At 38.5% G+C, this 21557-nt stretch overlaps 1 protein-coding gene across 3 annotated transcripts in view; it reads left to right on the top strand.

Moving 5' to 3' along the window:
* The window catches only part of UNC79 (unc-79 homolog, NALCN channel complex subunit), a 219133-nt gene that overhangs the window by 162112 nt on the left and 35464 nt on the right, over positions 1–21557 (top strand). For all 3 annotated transcript variants that reach the window (XM_060097925.1, XM_060097923.1, XM_060097926.1), the window contains 7 exons: positions 967–1107; positions 4188–4226; positions 7325–7437; positions 7526–7611; positions 8512–8685; positions 12261–12329; positions 15763–15873. In XM_060097925.1, coding sequence (XP_059953908.1) covers positions 967–1107; positions 4188–4226; positions 7325–7437; positions 7526–7611; positions 8512–8685; positions 12261–12329; positions 15763–15873 — 733 coding nt within the window. The remainder of the gene's footprint in view (positions 1–966; positions 1108–4187; positions 4227–7324; positions 7438–7525; positions 7612–8511; positions 8686–12260; positions 12330–15762; positions 15874–21557) is intronic.

Genomic DNA, 21557 nt, shown 5'->3' with positions numbered 1-21557 from the left:
CGTTGTGTTTTTACAGACTGCACTCTCAGTGGGCGTGGTGAGTCCATAAACGGATCTGAGTGACGGGTAGAGAAGAGACTTGATCCAGACTCCCTAGGCTTTCTACTTTCTTTCTAGTCTACTGACTATACTATTCTGTCTCTCACCCACAAATGGGATTTTTAAATTTTTATTTATTTTTGTTTTATTTCTTTTTTCAATAGATCTTTATGGAGTATAATTGCTTCATAATGCTGTGTTAGATTCTGTTGTACACTGAAGCGAATCGGCCATATGCACACATATATCCCCATATCCCCTCCCTCTTGAGCCTCCCTCCTACCCTCCGTAACCCACCGCTCTAGGTCATCGCAAAGCACCGAGCTGATCTCCCTGTGCTATACTGCTGCTTCCCACTAGCTATCTAGTTTACATTCAGTAGTGTATATATGTCGATGCCACTGTCACTTCTCCCCAGCTTCCCCTTCCCTGCCCCCGTGTCCTCAAGTACATTCTCTGTGTCTACGTCTTTATTAATAGGATGTTTTTAAATCTGAAAGATTGGGAAGGCTTCCATTTTTGTGTAGACATTTTTCACTTTTAATTTCAACAAATGAAAAAAATATCTAGTTAGTGACTATCCCCAGCAATAATTTCACATGCAGAAAATCCTTCAACCAGAAGCTTCAAACTGTTAGTCCAATTGGTTCTCATTGTAAAAGGGAGCACTAATTCGTGTAAAGGCCAGATAGTAATGAGTTGAAAGACCATTTTCAGTGATCAGCGGGACCTTCCTGATCTCTGCTGTGTGTGTTATTTCTGTGTCTAAGGTGATGGTGGTGCTGGAGTTTCCTATTTATTGTTAGAATGGGACCGCTGACCTCCTTTTGGGGACTTTTCCAAGACTCACCAAAAATGGCTGCATGAACTTACACCTTGAAACCACTGTCGGCTTTCATGGAAAGCATTCCTCTGTTTTCTTTGCAGATGCCATGACTGCGGGGCCATTCTTGAAGAGTATGATGAGGAAACCCTTGGGCTGGCCATTGTGGTCCTCTCCACATTCATTCACTTAAGCCCAGACTTGGCAGCCCCGTTGTTGCTGGATATCATGCAGTCTGTGGGAAGGTGAATGTCAGCTTCTGTTTTGTTTGGTAGGAAGGAGCCTTACTCAATCTCTATCCTTAAATAACAACTGCCAGTTCAAAAGTGAAACGTTTTGTAACCTTACAGATGCTTGATATTTGTGGGATCAACTCAGACTGATTTCACAAACTGAATGTACCAAACTTTTGGTTGAATTCTACAGCCATGTAGGGTCATGAGTCACAACGTCAGAGTGGAGCTAGAGGAAACTGCACTAAGAAAACCCTACTGTTTGTTGTTCTCTATTAAATACTGTGTGAGCCAAGGTATGTTACAGTGCTCAGAACTGTGCATAATTCACACTAAACACTTTGTAACTTTTAGATATTATTATTATCTCTCTTTACCTGTTTTTAAAAAATATATTTATTTATTTATTTATTTGGTTGTACCTGGTCTTTGTTGCTGCAGGCAGCCTCCTTAGTTGTGTCATGCAAACTCTTAGTTGTGGCATGCATGTGGGATCTACTTCCCCGACCAGGGATCGAAGCCAGGCTCCCTGCATTGGGAGCGTGGAGTCCTAACCACTGTGCCACCAGGGAAGTCCCTCTCTTTACCTGTTTTAAGATGGGTTCTCTAGGCACTTGTAATCTTAGGGTGGCTCACTCAATTATGCAACTTGCAGCATTGTCATGTGAAGGGATAAATGGAAGTATATATAGTAGTTTTATACTTCTGACTCAGAAAAAGGAAAGATGCACACATTTTGGGAACAGAGCCTTCAGCCTGACTGATTAAAACTTAGCTGCTTTGAGAGTTTTCATGTTAAGAAAATTCCATTTAGTAGATAGGACATTAGAAGAAAAGTGATGTACTTCACGGATATAAGTAAAGTTCAGATTCAGTAACAAATTGTAGTCATAGCATACACAACGTATAGGAGAGGACTGAGTTAACTCCTCGTGAATATATTAAGTTTCCAATCTGTGATAGCACAGAGCTGGGTGCTTTAGATTGCAGGCATTACACCTAGCTCTTGCCCTCAAGTGCTTTATGGCTTAGTTGTTGAAGAGGACAGTGATGTGTGGAGTAACTGAGTAGCCATAAAAGATGGGACATGATTACAAGCTGTATTCATGAGTGATATGTGTGGTGAGTGCTATGGGAGTTCAGGATGGAAATGATTTCTTAGGGAAGGTGTCTTTGGAGGAGGTTGGAGGAAAACACTGGATTCTGCAAATGCCTGGTATTTGATGGAGGAAAGAGAATGAATCTTGATGGAGCTAAAATTTAGTCTTTTTAATGAAAAAAAATGATGATTTCAAGTTAAAGACAAACAGGGAAGCATTAAAAACCCCTCAACCCCAGAAGTATGTGACCCCCTTATCCCCCTTCCCCAGATTTTTCTGTAGTATCCTTAGGTGTGTGTATCCTTAGGAGTATGCAGTCAGACTTGGTATAACTATTCCACCTCTAAGACTTAGAAATAGCCAATGTGTAAAGTAAGTGATGAACACAGGGTGATAGAGAGATAAGAAAAGATGAATTAAGCCCTTGATTTTAACCTAATCCTAATAAATATGGAATAAATGTTATACCAGCTATCAGCAATACTTGTGAAATTGAAAGTTTTTTATTAAGGCAAGGGCTCGATTCCTACTATCAATACTTTTCAGTTTTAGAACAGACAGAATTATTGTTCTGGTCTGTTACCATCTCCTTGAAATAGCTGATCTAAGTTGTAATAGATACCTAGAGGGGTTTTTATTTTGTTTTTGTTTTAACATAAGGGAGAATAAATCACGTTCAAGCATTGCCAATTCTTAGGATGGAAACAAACAAGCTTTGAAGAAAAGCAAAGGAAAAACAATAGAGATACATTTTTACATAGTTACATATAAAAATCGTTAAATCTGTACCTCCCTTGGGCAGACTAGCAAGAGACAGGGAGAGCATTAAAGCAAGCTGCCCAATTCTTGGCAACCAAACCTACCAAGAAAGCAGATTCAGTAGTCACCTGATTCAGGGTTTCCTTGCATACCTCAATTCCAGGTGAGGCAATGTGGATTTACGAACACTTTAAGTTTATTCTAGTCCCACAGGGACTATTTCCAGCGTGTTCTAAGAGTGTGTAAGTTCAGCACATCCCTTTCATTTATCACTCAAGCCTTTCCATATGATTTCATATTTTGCTCTCTACTTAGATCTCTCTTAAAATTTACCCACCCCTTTTTCTGGATGCCGCCTTCAAGATTACATTGGCTGCACCCTTAATTACTGTTGATTTCATTTGCCAGTGCTTATCTATTCATTGTAGTGTCATTAGTATGAGAGAGACCATAACCAAAGAAACTGGGAATCGTGTCTGGTGTTACTGGTGCTGGACCCTCTATTCCTGTCCAAATGCATTCTTGACTCGATTCACTGTTGTGGTCTTAAGTAAATAAATTTTTAGCATTCTCCTTGTTTGTGTCTTTAGTATCTCACTGATCAAGACATGTTTTTCTAAACCCACGAATTTATTACATTCTTTTTCTTTCTATACATCTAGAATATTTCCATGCATATAGAACCATATAATTACATTTTTCAAAAATTACATGTTATATATTGATTACTTAACCTAATACATCTCTCTTTTCAATATGTCATTTCAACCCAACAATTAGCTGACAAATACCCATTACCTATTTTGCTATCTTACAGAGGCTTTTACAGTTTGTGGTTTGTTTGCGGTGAGGTTTCAGAGGTTGTATACAAAGAAATGAATTTTGAGTTGAGTTAATATGGGGATGGGCTGGGTCAAATACTGTTCTGTTATCTGTCTAACTTGGCTGCAAAGGACATGTTTGTAGATTGACTGGGTGCTATTCAACTAGCTCAACTGTATGCATCTCCATGGAAATATCTGATATGATGCAGAAAGCAGATTTCAGAAACTAGATTAAATTGAACCCTGGAGATTGACCCCTGAGTGGATCCCCTGTCCCTGGTCAAAGGAATTGTCAATGGTTTTACATGTCCCCCATCTAAATGGGAGCTGCAATGCAGCATACAGTATTCATGCATTTCATCATGAAAACCTAAGATACTCATGTGACTCTGTTTCCTTTATTTCCTAGATTGGCATCCAGCACAACTTTTTCTAATCAAGCAGAAAGGTAAGGTCCTAAAATGAGCTCAAATCTCACTTTCTTTTTGTCCCCTGTGCATGTTCATCCATTTCTAAAACACTAGAGCATTTACCACGGGAGGAATATGGTTAGGTTCAGTTGCAGCTCCAGAGAGAACTCGTTCATTTTCTGTTCACACCTTCAATCCTGCATTCACTCATTTCAGTCAACAAATACTTTTTTTTAAGATGAATTTATTTATTTATTTGGCTGCGTTGGGTCTTCGTTGCTGCGCTTGGGTTTTCTCTAGTTGCGGCAAGCGGGGGCTACTCTTTGTTGCGGGGCGTGGGCTTCTCATTGCGGTGGCTTCTCTTGTTGTGGAGCACGGGCTCTAGGCGCACAGGCTTCAGTAGTTTTGGCACGCGGGCTCAGTAGTTGTGGCTCATGGGCTCTAGAGCGCACGCTCAGTAGTTGCAGCCCACGGGCTTAGTGGCTCCGTGGCATGTGGGATTTTCCCGGACCGGGGCTCGAACCCATATCCCCTGCATTGGCAGGCGGATTCTTAACCACTTGGCCACCAGGGAAGCTCTGATGAGAAGTTTTTAATTTAGATGAAGTCTAATGTTTTAAAATTTTAAAACAACTTATGATTATTCCTTCTTATCATTTGTCTAAGGAACCTTTGCCTATCCTTAAGTGAAAAATATATTTTCCAGTGTCTCCCAATAGATGTTTTATGGTTTTAGCATTTATATTTAGCATTTACATGATCCATCTCTAATTAATTTTTATGTATGGTGTGAGGTAGGGGTTGAAGTTCCATTTTATCCATGTGAATACCTTAGTTATTTCAGCACCATTAAAAAAAAAAAAGACTTTCCCTTTCCCCATTGGATCACTTTGGTGTCTGTTAAAATCAAATAACCGTATTAGGTTCAGTCTATTTCTAGGCTCTCTATCCTGTTTCACTGATCTATATGTTGATCCTTGTGCTGGCACCACACTGTCTTGATTACTGTAGCCGTATAGTAAGTCTTGAAGTCATTGTGAATTCTCCAACTTTGGTCATCCTTTTAAAGAAGGTTGATTTGGATATTCTAGATTCTTTACATTTCCATATAAATTTTAGAATAAGCTTCTCAATCTGGGGGGGAAGCCTCCTAGGATTCTATTCAGACTCTAAGTCAGTTTGGGGATAAATTATATCATAAAAATATTGAGTCTTTCAATTAATAAACATGGTGTCTATTGTCATTTCATTTGGTCTTTGTTTCTCTCAGCAATATTTTATGGTTTTCATTGTAGAGATCTTGCATAGCTTTTGTTAAATTTTTTCCCAGGAATTTTGGTTTTTTAATGCCAATGTAAATGAAATTTTAAAAAAAATTTGTTTTCTAAGTTTTTGCTGCTGATATACAAATACACAATTTTTTGTATTAACATTGTAATGTAATAAACTAAATTCACTTATTAGTTGTAGTAGCTGTTTTTTAGATTCCTTAGAATGTAAAGGCAATTGTATGTAAAAAGTCATATCATCTGTAAATAGTGACAGTTATACCTTTTTCTGATTTTTATGCCTTTTATTTTTTTGTTACTCTATTGCATTGGCTAGGACCTCCAGTATAATACTAAAGATGTGAATGAGCACCCTTGCCTTGTTCTTGCTCTTACAAGAAAATCATTTACTATCTCACCATTAATTATATTTGCTATAGGTTTTCATAGGTGCCCTTTACCAGACTGAGGATAGTTCCTTCCATTTCTAGTTTGCTGAGAGTTTTTTGTCATGAATGCATGTTGAATTTTATCAAATGCACTTTCTGTTATCTATTGAAATAACTATGGTTTTTGCCCTTTATTCTTTAAGATATTGAATTGCATTGATTGGGTTTTGAATATTAAGTCATTCTTATATTCCTGGGATAAACTCTATTTGGTCGTGGTCAATCATCCTTTTTATCTACAGTTGGAGTCAATGTCCATGAGGACTATTGGTCTGTCCTTTTTCTTTTTTTTTTTTTTTTTTTCGGTACGTGGGCCTCTCACTGCTGTGGCCTCTCCTGTTGCGGAGCACAGGCTCCGGACGCTCAGGCTCAGCGGCTATGGCTCACGGGCCCAGCCGCTCCGCAGCATGTGGGATCTTCCTGGACCGGGGCACAAACCCGCGTCCCCTGCATCAGCAGGCGGACTCCCAACCACTGCGCCACCAGGGAAGCCCAGTCTGTCCTTTTTCTTTTCATTTTGTTCCTTCTTGGTTTTTGTTTTGTTTTATTTGTAATGCTTTATCTGATTTTAGTTTTAGGGCCTCATAAAACAAACTGGGAAGGGTTCTCTCCTTTTCTAATTTTCAAAAGAGTTTGTGAGAGTTTGGGGTCATTTCTTCCTGAAGAATATTTTTGACCTATAAGTTTGAGCCAGCATATCAGGGTAGACAAGGCAGAAAGAAACAATTAGGCAAGATGGATTTTTTACTAGTTATCCAGTTGGGCTCTTTGATTTCCTCCTTCTTCTTTTCAGCAACTCAGCTACAATCACCTCTGGGAACATCCTTCCTGATACTTTGGTCTAAGGGGGAAGGCCAAAGAATCATCTCTTGGCTCCCTGTTTTGACATGCAATGGTAGTGCAGAGGGTAAAGGGGAAAACTGCACATATCAAAGTCCTAACATTTTTACAAGTACCAGCTCAGATGCCCCAATAAAACTTCCCAGATCTTCCAGTAGGAATGAGCATCTCCCTCCCTGCATTTTCCCTCAGAGGGGCTGTCTCTCTTAGCCAACGACACTTTCTGAGAGGATCTTGCTGATAATCCCCATCCTGGATTCTAGTCCTGACTCTGCCATTCTCTGGACTTGTAGCCTTTGTAGGTGATCTTTTCTCTCTGGCTGGGAACCCTCATCTGTACAGTGGGGTGGCTGGAATTAGTCTGAGACCAACTCTGGCATTACCTGGTTCCCTCTTTCTAAAAACGTATCATTAACAGGGATTCCATGTGACTAGAATATTTCATCTTACTAATGAAAATGACAGTGGGATATTCCATAAGAGGACTGATGTGTATGTGAATAAATAAGTAAATAAATACCTGAACTCATGCTGGTTGCTCCAAGATTCCTTGTGTTTTCTCTCCCTGGTCAACGCCAGCATGATGCTCCCCGGCAATGCAGCAGGGGTGGCTAAGCAGTTCCTGCGCTGTATCTTCCATCAACTGGCTCCCAATGGCATCTTCCCGCAGCTGTTCCAGAGCACTATCAAAGGTAATTCATCCATGGGGAATGCAGACACCACAGGCGTGGCTAGTCGCTGAAACCCAAACGCTACTAAATCTGATTGTTGTCTTTCCAGATGGGACTTTTTTACGGACCTTGGCCACGTCTCTGATGGACTTCAATGAGCTGAGCTCTGTTGCTGTCCTCAGTCAGCTCTTGGAGGTAGGTTTGCTTTCTCGGCACTCTGAGCCCCTGCCGAAATCACTGCTGAGGAAGAAATTCAAAGTCATTTAATTTAAATATTAAATTTTAAATGCCAAATTAAATTTTAAGTAATTTAAAATTTAAAAATTTAAAAAATGGAAATTGCCAATGCATAGAATAGTGTCAGTTGGACACTGCTGTTTAGTGTGGACTTACAATTTACTTGAAGCTTCTGGACCCCTTCACTAAGAGGTGGATGCCAGGCATGGAGCACTCACCTCCACAAAACTCTCCAGCTTTTAAAATGGGTGGTGCGTGGATCCATGTGCATTGTATCACGAGACTTGGATTCAAATTTCAGCTTCACCGTTTGTTTGTTGTATCACAAGATCTGGGTTCGAGGTCTGCTTATTTTCTGTATCATGAGACTTGAAGCTACTTCTCACCTCCACAGCTTACTCGCTCTATCGCTTTACTTGGAGTCTGTCTCCTGTCCTCTGCTTATTATTAGCTTTTTTCAGTTAGCTTGGAGGGTTGGCAGATTGCCGTAGGGACTTTGCTGTTGCTATAGTAGTCATCCTCAGTCTTCGGCTGGTGGAGTTTCCAACAAGCATCATTCACTGCGTTTCTTAACACCTAACCACACCAACTGTAGATGCTTAAAAGGTGTTTCTAATTTTCTGCTCACATTTCACCCTTTCTCACTGAGTCGGAGATCACAAATTTCCCCCCTAACTTTGTGTGGATTCGTCCATTTTTCCCTGTACTCCTGAAGTTACAATGCTTAGCCTTTATAGCAGGCACACAACACATGTTTATAGTGTGAATACATGATTTTTAAAAACTGATCTTCACCAAATAGCTGTATGAATTCCCACACTGTTTCAGCAGTTGATTGCCTATGCTTTGTGTTTTTAGGGTCTAAATAACAAAAAGAATTTACCAGCAGGGGGTGCTATGATACGCTGTTTGGAAAACATTGCTACCTTCATGGAAGCTTTGCCCATGGATTCTCCTAGTAGCCTCTGGACAATCATCAGCAACCAGTTTCAGACTTTTTTTGCCAAGCTGCCTTGTGTTTTGCCTCTGAAGGTAAGCTGAACCCAGGATTTCATTTTAAATTACTTCCTTACTGTTTGCAGATCATCTGGGTCTTGGGTGATTTAATGTTTTATAAAGGGCTATAAGGAGTCTCTGTTAGCCACAGAGTAGAGAGAGTTACTTAGATTTTCTCTTCAAATGTTACAGATTGACAGTAATAGGCAGTGGACATTTTGACTTAGTGATTTCATGTTTCCAGTTGAGTAAAACATAAAAAAGTTCAGGAAGACGTTAGTAGATTGTGTTTATCTAGAAATTTTTCTCAAAAGCATATTAAATAAAAACATAATAATTTCATCTAAAAGGAGACCAGACATATAATGTAGGACTTCAATTTTAGAGCATTATCTAAAGGGAAGTGATTGCTTTTGTGTGTGTGAATAAAGTACTTGAAAGACCAAGATGATATTTTTCTATTTGACAGCTTTACCCCTCCTCCCCCTCCTCCCTCACCCCCTGCCCAACGCCATACCACCCTCCAAGAATACACACAAAATTACCTAGCTAGAAATCTGGTAGCCTAAGGAACATTTTCAATATGAGCCCATTAAATGCAATACCAGAATCCTATACTGTCAAAACTGGAAGAGACCTATAAAAACTATCCTTTCCAATGCTCCCATTTTCCAGATGGAGAACTGCAAATTCAGAGAGATAGTGGCAGTGTAAATATTAGAACTCAAATCTTCTGACTCTCAATCCAGTGTCCTTTCACTAGCAGACTCCTAGAGTCCTTCTAGAACAAGGGTGAATTAGAGGCATTCAGGTCTCTATAGCAGGGAGAAAGGAGGTAGCTGGGAGTGGCCATTGCTGTGTCTTTGAACCTCATTGGTTCCACAAGCTTTCTGTGCTTTATCCAGGTCACAGATAAAAATATTCAACTTGCAGCAAAACTGGATCTGACAAGTGAAGTTACACGTTGGCAGCACTACTTCTGAAATGAATATTACATATATGTAAAATGTTTTAAAAAGACCAACCACCTCTGATAATACCTTTTCCCAAATTGGCAAATTTGGAAAATGCGACCCCAAATAAGGTCTGTAAGGATGATAATTCAGGGACCCTTACCTTGGTGTATGCTGGTTTCTTTGAGTCTGAAATTACTGTAAGAAGCAGGAATACTGAGATCTTTGCCATCTCTCACATCCTGTGATTCTTCTCTATCCAGAAATCTAGAGTAGTTGAATAAATCCAAGCAAAGAGAATTGGTACTTTGAAACTATGTATGTACATAGCTATTGTACATATACACTTAGGAAATCAAGTGCATGCATTTTTTTAACATCTTTATTGGAGTGTAATTGCTTTACAATGGTGTGTTAGTTTCTGCTTTATAACAAAGTGAATCAGTTATACATATATATATGTCCCCATATCTCTTCCCTCTTGCATCTCCCTCCCTCCCACACTCCCTATCCCACCCCTCTAGGTGGTCACAAAGCACCGAGCTGATCTTCCTGTGCTGTGCAGCTGCTTCCCACTAGCTATCTGTTTTACATTTGGTAGTGTATATATTGCATGCCACTCTCTCACTTCGTCCCAGCTTACCCTTCCCCCTCCCTGTATCCTCAAGTCCATGAAGCAACTGACAAAGGATTAATCTCCAAAATTTACAAGCAGCTCATGCAGCTCAACATTAAGAAAACAAACAACCTAATCCAAACATGGGCAGAAGACCTAAATAGACATTTCTCCAAAGAAGATATACAGATTACCAACAGACACATGAAAGAATGCTCAACATCATTAATCATTAGAGAAATACAAATCAAAACTACAATGAGATATCATCTCACACCGGTCAGAAAGGCCATCATCAAAAAATCTACAAACAATAAACGCTGGAGAGGGTGTGGAGAAAAGGGAACCCTCTTGCACTGTTGGTGGGAATGTAAATTGATACAGCCACTATGGAGAACAGTATGGACGTTCCTTAAAAAACTACAAATAGAACTACCATATGACCCAGCAGTCCCACTACTGGGCATATACCCTGAGAAAACCATAATTCAAAAACAGTCATGTATCAAAATATTCAAGTGCATGCATTTTAACACGACCACATGGACCCTCCCTAGGAGCAGAGAGCCCTTCAGGGCCATTCATTGCTTAGGAGCCACACACTTTTAGAGAAGTCGTGGGGCAGACATGGCAAATTCAAATGCCTGTAGGGCGGTGCTCTAATGAAAATATTTAACTTGAACATGGACTAGTTGGAAGCATTGCCAGCTGGAAACAGTTAGTAAACCTAATTTGTAACAATCAGTCCTGTCCAAAGGGACCCTGACTGCAAGGGTAATGAGTGGAGTGCAGTGAGATAAGAAGGAGAATTGAGACCCTTGAGAACTGGAGAGCACCAGTCCTTTCTAATGGGGTCAGCTGCTACTCCACTCCAGCCAACTGTTATTTGAGAATGCAGTCCTCATCTCCCCACGTTTCCTAAGATATTTCCTGACTTCCTTCATAGGTCACTGTGGGGACCTGATGAGCAGCCGGTTTTCAGCCCCTGGTTTAAAGTAATGTAAATGTCACGTCAACTCCTGTGGGTATTGAGCAGATTAAATAGACCAATGGTTCCCTTAGAAGGTATTGATACTTGTGAAATGCTTTCAGCATTTATCTGAAAACTTGCCCTGCTGGATTTTGTCCGGGCACTGCCTCTGATCATCCTATGCTGTGTATTTAATCTCTGGGGAAAACATTAAGCCATTGAAAGACCTTCTGTAGTTTGTTCTCATCAATTTAGAGAAGTGGATTTCAAACATCAGTGTGTGTCAGTGTCCCTGAAGGACTTGCTAAAAATCTGACTCCTGGGCCTTATTCTGAGAACTTCTGGTCAGTAGGGGTGCGACCTGAGGATTTGCACTCCAACTAGTTTCCAGGTAACAGAGGTGCTGCTGGTCCAGGGATCATACTTGGAGAAACACTGGCTTCATTTGTACTATCTTAGAGGTTCGTATTGTACACAGCTGCAGAGATTTCACTGTAACCTGCTATTTTCATATATTTAACAATGTTAAATAATATCATTGCTTATTCTTGCTATAACATTTTCCCCCAAACCCAGTACACATTATTTTAAAAGTACATTTTGATGTGGAATTGTGCCAAAATATGCTACTTGATTTGTGAGGCATGATTTTCTCTTGTAGGAATTTTACTGCTTTTTCTTAGGTTATTGTTATATCTTTTCGTAGCAGAGAAATGACAGATGAAACGTTCTTTATTTGGACTAATAAGCCTAATGGCTTTAAATTGATCTAAGTAGGTATTTTTTTTTCAGCATGGCCTTTCACAAATTAATAGACCTCTTTAGGATTGGGCACATTTAATATCAATTAATATTATTTAATTGTTTAACACTGTTTAATTAATGGTTTAATGAAATTTTTAAAGCTAAGAATTATTATTTTTTCAACATGAATATATGGCATGGAAAACTGTAAGGAGGCAGCTATATTTCAGATTTTTTTTCCCTAAAATAAATGCTTAGAGGAAATATATGAAGCAAAAGATATGTTAAGAAGAGTACTGACTTTTACTTTTTTTGTATTTGTTCATAGTGTTCTTTAGATTCCAGTTTGAGAATTATGATTTGCCTCTTGAAGATACCCTCTACCAATGCCACAAGGGTATGTATGTTTCAGAAAAACATAACCAATTGGTTATTTGGTTATTTTTTTAACCTAAAAAGACAGGCATATAGCAAGCAATACTGAAGAAATAGTTATCACATACTGAATGCTTCACTTTCAACCTTTTTTAAAAATTTATTTTTTAGTGAAGTATAGTTGAATTACAATGTTGTGTTAATTACTGCTGTACAGCAAAGTGACTCAGTTATACATATACATACATTCTTTTTCATATTTTTTTCCATTTTGGTTTATCACAGGATATTGAATATAGTTCTCTGTGCTCTACAGTAGGACCTTGTTGTTTATCTATTCTAGATATACCAGTTTTCATCTGCTAATCCCGAACTCCCAATCCATCTCTCTCCCACCACCCACCCCTTGGCAACCAACAGTCTATTCTCTACGTCCCTGATTCTGTTTCTCTTTCATAGATAGATTCACTGTCATGTTTTAGATTCCATATGTAAGTGATATATAAGTGATTCCACACATAAGTGATATCATATGGTATTTGTCTTTCTCTTTCTGACTTATTTCACTTAGTATGATAATCTCTAGTTGCCACTTTCAACCTTCTGAAAGTGCCTAGTGTGAAGAACTCTAATAGATTACAGTATCATTGGTCCTTTTAGTCCTGGGCCATGTCCACCAGTTCACCCTCAACACTATGAACTAGATGATCCTTCCAAACACAGACCTCATTGCACTGGTTCCTGGTTTAAAATCTTTGATCACGTCTCACTTCTTTTAAGATAATGTCCAAATTCCTTAATGGAGCATACAAGAAGGTACTTCATTAACTTGCAAGCCTACCTTTCCTAGTTAGTCTTTGGCTACTTGTCCCATCCCTGTGCTTCCTGCGTACTTTCAGAACCATCATCATTATCATCATCCAAACAATAACCACTGTTTGTTGAGCACTTACCATACGGCAGACATTGTGCTAATTGCTGTACATTTATAATCTTATTTAATTTCATACTTCCTTGCCTTTGCTTAGGCCATTTCCTTTGCCTGAAATGCTTTATACCCTTGCTGGTGAGTGAACTCCTTCTCATTCTTCAAGATGAGAATCTGAATTCCATTCCAATTTTTAAAAGGTTCACATTTTCTGTAGCAACTTCCTCCTATATCAGATCCCACGATACCTGACAGAGCTCTCTATATGAGCAGTTATATTATACTGAAGTCTCCCCAGTGAGCCTGTGAGCTTTATGAAGTCTAGTACTGTGTCTCATTTACTTTTGTATTCCTGGCTACATTCCCAGGCTGCATTATATGCAATAGTGCAATAATTTGTATTGCAATGGCTTGTAGCTACTAGTTAATATACCAAGAAGCCACATCCCCTGTAACTTTTTACCTTGACTGTGCTTGCATAGACTCATGATTTATGCTGGAAAATTGCATAGAGATCATTTGGTCTAGTCTGCTCATTTACAGATAAGGCAACAGGCTCAGAGAGATGAAGTGTCTTGGCCAAGGTCACAGAGCTGGTTACTGGAAGATTTGAGACTTGAATCTAGGTCCTTTGATTTCAAGCTTTTTTATTTGTCTGTTGTACCATATTGCCCCATTACCATGCTGCTTTGCTAGATAAAAGAGCAAGTTTCTATATAGGTCTGAATTCAGGTTTCTTTTTTTGACCAATAAGGATGTATATCAACCAGAGACATATTCCTATCCCTATCCCTGTTCATTCATTATTAGTGTTTTAAGGCAACAACATTTATACAAAGCAAACAATACTGAATCAATAGTACTATTTCAAAGAGTGTCTCTAAGATTTTCTGTATGGAAAGCACTACATGGTTTCGCGGGTAATACAAATAACAAACATAATTCCTATCCTCAGAGGCAGCTATCATGTGATGAATTCATTTTTGTATCCATAAGGAAAAAGGACCTCAAAAATGCACATATTCTTTGATTTAGTCATTCTTTTTCTGGGAATCTATTTTAAGAAAGAAAATGCAAAGTTCATGCAAAAACATTTATTGAGATGTTATATATAATAAAATCTGACTTTTGTGGCCATTAAAATGGATCTTTATGAAGAATTAAATAGCATTGGAAATTTCCTACGTTATTATCTTAACAAAATGTAGTATTATATATACGTGTAAGATTTCAACTGAGTAAACTGGTGTGTGATGAAGAGAAATATATCAAAATGTTATCACTGGGTGACGGGAAAATGGATGACTTTTATTTCCTTATCTGTACTTTTCTACAGATCCTGCATTTGCACACTGAGCATGTATTACTTTCATAATCCAGATAGTTAGGACCATAGAGGTTGAGAACTAGTGGAAATCATAGCATTGAAGTCTTTTGGAGCTCAATTAAAATCCTGTCTTCCCTACAGAGCAATTCTCCCTCTGGAAAATTGCCCTGGAATTTGAGTTTGAATTCCATTCAATGGCTGTATGGCCTTAGGCAAGTTACTTGCCTACTTAACTGCCTCAGCTGAAGAATGGGGATAGTAAAGCTTCAGAGAGTTATGGTGCAGTTCATAACTAACGGTGATGCAAGGCTTACTGTTGCCAAGTGCTTTACATACATTATCTTCTTTAATTCTCACAACACTATTGAGATGGAGGTCATTATTATCCTCATTTTACAGGGAAGAGAATTAAGTCCAGAGAGATTAAATCACTTATTCAAGGTCACAGAGAGCAAAACTTTGCAAACACTGGTGTGAAATTCTAGAGCTTGTGTCATTAATTATTATAATATACTGTCTCCCCAGGATTGTTATAAGAAATTTAAATGAGATAAACGATACAGAAGCGTGTAACTCTGCCTGATACTTAGTAGGTGCCCAATAAATGTCTCTAAATGACTTAAGAAAGCATAAGGATCTAAAACTGACCCTTTAGGGGTGGGATTCAGATGGGGAAACCAAAACTGACAGCCTTCCTGGTAAACACTGGCAGGAAGCTGGGTCCTGATGTGTTTCATCTAAGCTAATAGTGCTTTGGTACTTACGTGCAAGGGTGGTTTGTGCTACTTAACTGAGATGACAGGCTTCTAGAGGAGCTGGGTCTGATGAACTCACACACGCCTAAAGATTCAGAGAAATAGAGTGGGAGATCCTAAAGCAAACCTCACAGAGTCTTGATTGCTGGGGGTGGGTATGAGGATAAGATTGGAGTTACATAGGTTCATAAATGATGCCACATGGAAAAAATGGATTTTTTTTAGCAATAAAATGATTAAGTCATGCTCTTTGAGCCATTGATTGAAGATTCAGTTCTGTTCTTGTTAGACAAACAGGGTTGCTACAGTAGCTACCTGGCAACAGATTTGAAATTAAGAAAGAGTGATCGCATTAGTTAAGGTATCATTAGACTTTAATACTTTTTTTTTAATGAAAGAATCAGCAATTGACTTTGGTTTTATTTTGGCCCCAATCTCATTGCAGAGTTTGTTGGAACCATTTTCAAAACTGCTCAGCTTTGTAATTCAGAATGCCATCTTCACTTTGGCCTACCTGGTGGAGGTGTGTGGCTTATGTTACCGAGCTTTCACTAAGGTAAGGTTGCATGTGTGTTTATGTGTCCCTGGGAAACAAAAAACTGACAGAAACATATTCTTTCTAATCAGTATCAAATCCCTCTTAGGTTAATTGCCTCAGTATAGTTAAAAGTGAGTAATTCTACTGAGGTCTAATAAAAATCATTAGAAGGAAACACTTTGCACACACAAATATATAAACTATACGTTATATATGCAAATTTGGAGAACTGAGAGTCATATGGTTTAGAGGAGAAGAGGTATTTTGAATGAAATGAGATAATGGTCTAAATGACCTCTAATGTCCTTTTCAAGTTCACCATCCTATGATTAGTGGGCAAGCCATCAGTACATATCAATTTTATACCCAAAGTAGAAAAATATCAGCTTGTCATTTGTAAAAGCCTGTGGAGAGCTCCTTAATTCTCATCATTTGTCTGTCTCCCCAGTTCTGGGTTCTTGGCCTCTGAGACTGTAATCTCATCTTTTGTCATCCTGCTTTGATAATGGTTTCTCTATTGCATTATCTTTAGTATCCCCTGCCCCACTACTGAGGAAGTGGAAAAGTACTGCTTGCCCAGTGCATATAGCAGCCTTGTTGGTGCTGATAGACACTATCCTAATGGAAAAGCAGAAGGCAGGACAAATTGAGAGCGTTTCTGTCCTTAAGAACAATGTACAAATGTTACTTTTCCAATTTCCAAATTTTCCAAGTTTATTTTCAATAGGGTTTCTGTTTCTGTTGTTCCCTCTTAAACATTCAGAATACTCCTTTATTCACGTTGTCCACTTCTACAAGCCCTTAATTTCTCCTAAAAATCTAATTTTTATCAAGGTTTTCATTCTATTTAAAACACCCTTGTCTCCTTTCTTACCATCTTGTGTCCATTCCACCATGTTAAGTGTTTCATGATAACCTTCCCTTTAATCTTTATGATTATAAACTGTTTATTACTCTGCCTGGAACAATATGTTTTCTAACTACAAAAATAATCAGTAGTTTTTTCTTCTTTCAAATCCTTCCTGAAAAATAACTTTTTTCTTTTTTTCACTTAAAAAAAAAGACACAACAGCAAATACAATGAAAAGATATTCTATTTTTAGAAGTCATTTTATTTCTTAATTTTCTTTATGTTTGATGTGTTTAAATTATATATTTTATAGAGGAGGAATAATAATGAGTTTGTACTTTCTATGCTGTGTACTATAAGTATTGATGACCGTGGACCTTCCACTATTTTGAATTCAAGATATTTTTGGTCTTAAATATTCATTATGCATTATATCCCCTCATAATCTATCATAACTTTAGTGGCCTCTCTCTTCCTGTTGTCATCTACCCTTCTTCATTCATTTTTAGTTTTTTAAGGAACCTCCATACTGTTTTCCATAGTGGTTGTATCAATTTACATTCCCACCAACAGTGCAAGAGGGCTCCCTTTTCACCACACCCTTTCCAGCATTTATTGTTTCTAGATTTTTTTGATAATGGCCATTCTGACTGGTGTGAGGTGATACCTCACTGTAGTTTTGATTTGCATTTCTCTAATAATCAGTGATGTTGAGCATCTTTTCATATGCCCAAGAAAAGACATGGAAAGGTAACAGCTTTGGAGACTATTTGGCAATTGGGCAGTCTTGATAACTTGAAAACTGTCCCACTTAAAATGCTAGAAGTGATGGATGAAATGTAATAAACATGATTTTAAATATATAGCAAATTTTATTAGAATGAAAGTTGAAAAAATGAAAAGGGAATTGAGAACCAGAGTGGTAAACATATAAGCTGATATTGTAGCAGTCTTGGGGTAGAGAAGTTGATTGTTTTGGTAACTTAGTAGCTTGAGTTTTTTGTTTTTAATTGAAGTATGGTTGATATACAATATTATATAAGTTCCAGGTGTACAATATAGTGAGTCACAATTTTTTTTTTTTTTTTTTTTTTTTTTTTGCGGTATGCGGGCCTCTCACTGTTGTGGCCTCCCCCGTTGCGGAGCACAGGCTCCGGACGCGCAGGCTCCGGACGCGCAGGCTCAGCGGCCATGGCTCACGGGCCCAGCCGCTCCGCGGCATATGGGATCCTCCCAGACCGGGGCACGAACCCGTATCCCCTGCATCGGCAGGCGGACTCTCAACCACTTGCGCCACCAGGGAGGCCCAATGAGTCACAATTTTTAAAGGTTATACTCCATTTATAGTTATTATAAAAATTGGCTATATTCCCTGTGTTGTACAATATATCCTTGTAACTTATTTTTTTTTTTTTTCCTTTTTGCGGTATGCGGGCCTCTCACTGTTGTGGCCTCTCCCGTTGCGGAGCACAGGCTCCGGATGCGCAGGCCCAGTGGCCATGGCTCACGGGCCCAGCCGCTCCGCGGCATGTGGGATCCTCCCAGACCGGGGCACGAACCCGTATCCCCTGCATCGGCAGGCGGACTCTTAACCACTGCGCCACCAGGGAGGCCCTCCTTGTAGCTTATTTTATACCCAATAGTTTGTACCTCTTAATCCCCTATCCCTTTCCCTTTCTCCACTGGTAACCACTAGTTGGTTCTCTATGTCTGAGAGTCGGTTTCTTTTTTGTTATATTCCTTAGTGACTTGAGTTTTTTTTTTTTTTTTGCGGTATGCGGGCCTCTCACTGTTGTGGCCTCCCCCGTTGCGGAGCACAGGCTCCGGACGCGCAGGCTCCGGACGCGCAGGCTCAGCGGCCATGGCTCACGGGCCCAGCCGCTCCGCGGCACATGGGATCCTCCCAGACCGGGGCACGAACCCGTATCCCCTGCATCGGCAGGCGGACTCTCAACCACTTGCGCCACCAGGGAGGCCCCCTTAGTGACTTGAGTTTTAAAGCCCATACAGAGAAAGGAAATGAAGTCTTGGGACTATTTCAGGCTGGGAGTTGGAGCTGAGTTGTCCCCAAGAGAAAGCCAGAACCCTTGAAAGGCTATATGTTTGAGAAAAGTTTGATTTGGAAAGGATATATTCTTATATGGAGGTGACAAACAATGGGCTCTGTCTGAGCCTGGGAACTGAAAGATTTGTAGTTTCCCTTGAGAATTACTAACATGAGCCTATCTTTGAACATGTTTAGATTTTGAATTTGTAATACCTGCATGCTCTGTGAACCCCCAAAAGTCAAATAAATTGGTGCTGGGCAAGTAATTGCATTGGAGTGTCTGGCAGAAGCAAGCTCAGAATCAATCCTCAAACCTCTCTGGAGGGATATGCCTTCAACCTAGGCCCAACAGGATTCCCATAATTAAAATCTGGATGAACATGAGATCATGATCTAAAATTACAAAACATGTGAAGAAATAATCCACCATGAGCTACTTTAGCATAGTCAACAAAAATCAAGATTATTCCCCCTAAGAACTTCCAATATTAGAACAGTGTGATAGAGACTATAAAAACATACTCCGAATGATAAGCATTAAAAGATGAATTAAAAACTTGAGAAAAGATCTAGTCACTTAAAAAAAAAACAGATAGATTTGAACAAAGTAGAAATTCTAGAAATGAAATAGTCATTGACATAAAAAAAACTCAGTGGACAGGTTAGAGAGCAAATTAGACATAGCCAAAGAGGGATTTAGTGAAATGAAAATAGATCTGAAGAAATTATATAGCATGCAGCAAAGGGAGATAAAGAGATGAAGAATATGAAGAGAAGATTTAGCCAGTAAATTTAAAATCTTGGGAAATAGGTACAATTTTCTAGAAAAAATGTAATATGTAACAATCAGAAAAAAAGATGGCTAGACTTAAATGATGAAAAAATGGAATCAGTAGTTAAAAACCATTCCAACTTTTTTTTAACACCTTTATTGGAGTATAATTGCTTTACAATGGTGTGTTAGTTTCTGCCTTATAACAAAGTGAATCAGTTATACATATACATATGTTCCCATATCTCTTCCCTTTGGCGTCTCCCTCCCTCCCACCCTCCCTATCCCACCCCTCTAGGTGGTCACAAAGCATCGAGCTGATCTCCCTGTGCTATGCGCTGCTTCCCACTAGCTATCTATTTTATGTTTAAAAACCATTCCAATTTTAAAGACAACTTTAGTTAAACATTTAAGGAGCAGATTGAGCTCTACTTTATGCAAACTAAAACAGAGAATAGAAAAAAAGGGAACAATTTGCAACATATTTTATGAGGCCAATAGAATTTTGATACCAACCAGACAAGGGCAATAGGGGAAAGGAAAATTATAGGCCAGTTATACTTCAAAGATGCAAAAATTCTGAATGAATAATCCCAAGTTAATGCATTAAAAATAAAGCCTCACGCTCAGCCATAAAAAAGAATGAAATTCTGCCATTTGCAGCAACATGGATGGACTTGGAGGGCATTATGCTAAGTGAAGTATATCAGACAAACAAAGACAAATACTGTATGATATCACTTATATGTGGAATCTAAAAACGCGACAAACTAGTGAATATAACAAAAAAGAAGCGGACTCACAGATACAGAGAACAAACTAGTGGTTACCAGTGGGGAGAGGGAAGTGGGAAGGGACAATATAGGGGTAGGGGATTAAGAGGTACAAACTATTATGTATAAAATATAAGGATATATTGTACAACATGGGGAATATAGGAAATATTTTATAATAACTATAAATGGAGTGTAACCTTTAAAAATTGTGAATAAATATATTGTTCCCCTGGAACTTATATAGTATTGTACGCCAACTACACTTCAATTTAAAAAACTAAAAAAAACTAAAGCCTCATGACCTAGTGAGGATTTTCTTGTAATATAAAATTGGTTTAAATATTAGAATATCTATTTATGTTACCATGTTGTCAGATTAAAGGAGGAAAAGCTTCTATCATTATCTCAAGAGATACAAAAGTAGCCTTCTATATAATTCAACATCCATTTATGATAAATCTTGTCAAACTAAGAGTAAAAGGGATAACTTGATAAAGGATGTCTACCAGAAATCTCTAGGAAACATTATACTTACGGTGAAATGCCAACAGTAGTCCCTTTAAAATCAGAAGTAAGACAAGAATGGCCATTATCATTGCTTCTATTTCCTATGGTTCTAGAGGTCCTGCTCAGTTGAGTAAGACAGGAAGAATAAATCAAAGTATAAGGATTAGAAAGGAAAAAAACTCTTCCTTTTCACAGATGATGTGATTACAAATGAACTGAAGAGAATCTATCTATAGACACCTTTTTATAACTTTTATGAGAGTTCAGCAAGGATGCTGATACAAATGAATACCCAGAAATCATCTACCTTTAATTATTCAGCTACAAATGATTATAAAATATACTTCAAAAATAGCATTTATTGTGGCAACAAAAAATGAATCTAACAAAAATATGCAAGAATCTTATGGAGATAACCAGAAAATTTTATTAAACAACGTTAAATAAATGGAGACAGATCTCATGTTCGTGAATGAGGACCCAGCATAATAAAGATAGCTAATTCTCACAAAATAACCTATACATTTAGTATAATTCCAATAAATATCCTAGGCTTTCTCTCCTGATACTGATGGACTAGATAATTTGAATGTATCCTCCCACTGGATTTGAAAAGTTTCTTTAAAAAGTGAACAAACTATTCTCTGAAAACTTTAAAAAATCATCAAAATGCTAACCAGATATAGAATTACCAGGCTAAGATCTGAGAGAACACAGAAATGCAGAGATGTGAGCCTACCACTGACGACC

Source organism: Mesoplodon densirostris, chromosome 4 (genome assembly GCF_025265405.1).
Source record: "Mesoplodon densirostris isolate mMesDen1 chromosome 4, mMesDen1 primary haplotype, whole genome shotgun sequence".
Taxonomy (NCBI): domain Eukaryota; kingdom Metazoa; phylum Chordata; class Mammalia; order Artiodactyla; family Ziphiidae; genus Mesoplodon; species Mesoplodon densirostris.
This window is presented reverse-complemented; position numbering and strand designations above follow the sequence as displayed.